Source organism: Pelophylax lessonae (assembly GCF_965119305.1).
Source record: "Pelophylax lessonae genome assembly, chromosome: 3".
Lineage (NCBI taxonomy): Eukaryota > Metazoa > Chordata > Amphibia > Anura > Ranidae > Pelophylax > Pelophylax lessonae.
The window spans coordinates 641,725,943-641,728,230 of NC_138770.1; the positions used below are offsets into that span (position 1 = coordinate 641,725,943).

The 2,288-nt window shown below is 41.4% G+C and overlaps 1 protein-coding gene across 1 annotated transcript; it reads left to right on the plus strand.

Annotated features, from left to right (window-relative positions):
- Positions 1-641: 641 nt before the first annotated feature.
- Positions 642-1,616, plus strand: LOC309551278 (selenoprotein M-like). The gene is given in 2 exon segments (XM_082251806.1): positions 642-821; positions 825-1,616. Coding segments are annotated over 2 exon segments (438 nt in total). The 5' UTR covers positions 642-683; the 3' UTR covers positions 1,125-1,616.
- The last annotated feature ends 672 nt before the right edge of the window (positions 1,617-2,288 follow it).

Consider the following 2,288-nt stretch of genomic DNA (forward strand, 5'->3'; position numbering starts at 1 on the left):
TGAACTGCTACACTCTGATAAACACAAAAGGTTCTCTTCATATGCTCCTAACCTGAATTTTATATAATCCAGTGGCAACTTTAGGGCAGGGTCATGTCAATATATGAGCACCGGTAAGAATGGACCCAGCACTGAACCAGCATCTCTCAGATAGGGAACTATTTGAAGAGACAACCTCACCCATACTCCGATCTTCTTATTGATATGTAAAGTATTTTCATATATCTTTCCACTCTCCTGAGGTCTCTCTCTCTCCATGGGGTTGTGACTATGCTATGTTGGCTTTCTGTTTAGCTCTCGGTGGGACCATTTAGAAACCAACTGTGTGCAGTAAAACTATTCTTGAAGTTAGGATTCTCAAGTAAACCCAACTCTAACACCAGGGATTGTTGATTGACGGGAAGATCCGATTGTGTACTGGGGAATCAGGAAGGATTTTTATTCCCCTTGATGGAGTAAATTGGACCATGCTTCAAAGGAAGTTTTTGCAATCAGTTGTGTGTGTATATGTGTTGTGTATATGAAATTGTTCTATTTAATAGTTTTTTTTCTGTTGGTTGAACTAGATGGACTGGTGTCTTGTTTCAACTTAGAAAGTAACAGGGGAGGGTGCCACTGGGGGAAAGGTATGGTTGATCTGGCTGCCTTCTCCTCTCTAACAAAGCAGAAACCTGACTCCACAGATGTGGATGCCATTACTGCTCTTCGGCCTCTTTCAGCCCTTGCTGGGCTATGAAATTGACTGGAAAAAGTTAGAAAAGATGGCACGGGGAAAGGTGGAGACATGCGGTGGATGACAACTCAACAGGCTGAAAGAGGTGTAGGACTTCGTCCACGAGGACATCCCTCTTTACCACAACCTTGAGATAAAGCATTTACCTGGTGCAGACCCTGAACTAGTACTTATATCCTCCCACTATGAGGAGTTCGAGAGAATCCTGCTATCTGAAATAAAGAGACATGAAATCAACCAGCTCTTGAAGGATTTGGGGTTTTATAAGAAAGAAAGTCCTGACGCCCCTGTTCCCCCGGAATTCCAGATGGCACCCGCAAAAGCTATTAAGGAAGAAACGCCGGCGATTGAAGAGAAGGTCAAAAAGGAGGATACCAAGGAAGAGTTGTAGGAGCTGGGCACACACACACACGGATTCTTCCTCTGACACAAGTCTTGTGCCATAGAAAAAATTACAGTCAGATACTACTAATTACTTTAGTAATCCTTATTATAAAGTATCAACATGGCAAATGTTAAAATTGCAGAATCTACTGAAAGACCCAACTTGTTATCTTCATAGTGGAGCTTACCAGTTGAATGGCCCTTATTCAAAAACACTATAGTACATTTTTTGTTCACCATAAAGTCACAGGTTTCCTCTAAGTTTATAAATGCTTACCTAAAAATACCAGCATCAGTGAACTCTATAAAGCAATAAACTAGCTGCAAGCAGCTCTATCTCTCATAGGACCCTTCAATTGCAGTTTGTGAGCTGGCTTTTGGAAGCTTCAAACATTTGATTAAAATAACCGCCAGCTCTCCTTATATTTTTATGTTAATTTTCAGAACTCAAATTTATTTTTATTGCAACCACACTGCTTCTTTTTTTTAGGTTTCATGCAACAAATGTTCATAATGAACACTTTTAGAGGTAATATACACAATCAAAGCCTCTGTTTAGTAAAAGTAATAAATTAACCAAAACAAAATGCATTCTTTAAGAGGAAACTGTTACCTAAATATTCACTCTGAACAGATATGCAAAATGGATAGTAATTTGGAGCATGTATGATCTGGTAGAGTTTGGGGGAAATAAGAAGTTGGGATTCTCATACTGACTACTGTGGGAGCTGGGCAAGCGTGATGATAGCTAGTGATAGATAGCTTAGTGCTATAGATTGTATGCTACTGGGTATTAGATGAAGTTCGAATTTGAATCTTAGATATTTGTTAGGTAAATCTTGAGTTTTAGATACTCCTCTCAACATTCTTGGCATCTGTAATCTGCCTAGTGCAGAAGGAGGAATATAATTTAAAAACTAGATGGCATTGGGGGTAAGGCCGGCAGCTGGAGGATATGGCCACGTGAGAGTTGAGCTCCGTCTTCCCTGATCTCTCCGATCCTGCATCAGCAACGTGGGTAAGCTGAACCAGCATCTAAATTGACCCCCGTACCTCTACACCACCTGGAGCACCCATGGGGAAGAGAAAGAATAACGGGGGCCCCTGCAAACTGACTGACTTTTTTGTCTCTGCGAGCACGCCGTGGTCCCAACATGGCGCCGAGGCTTGC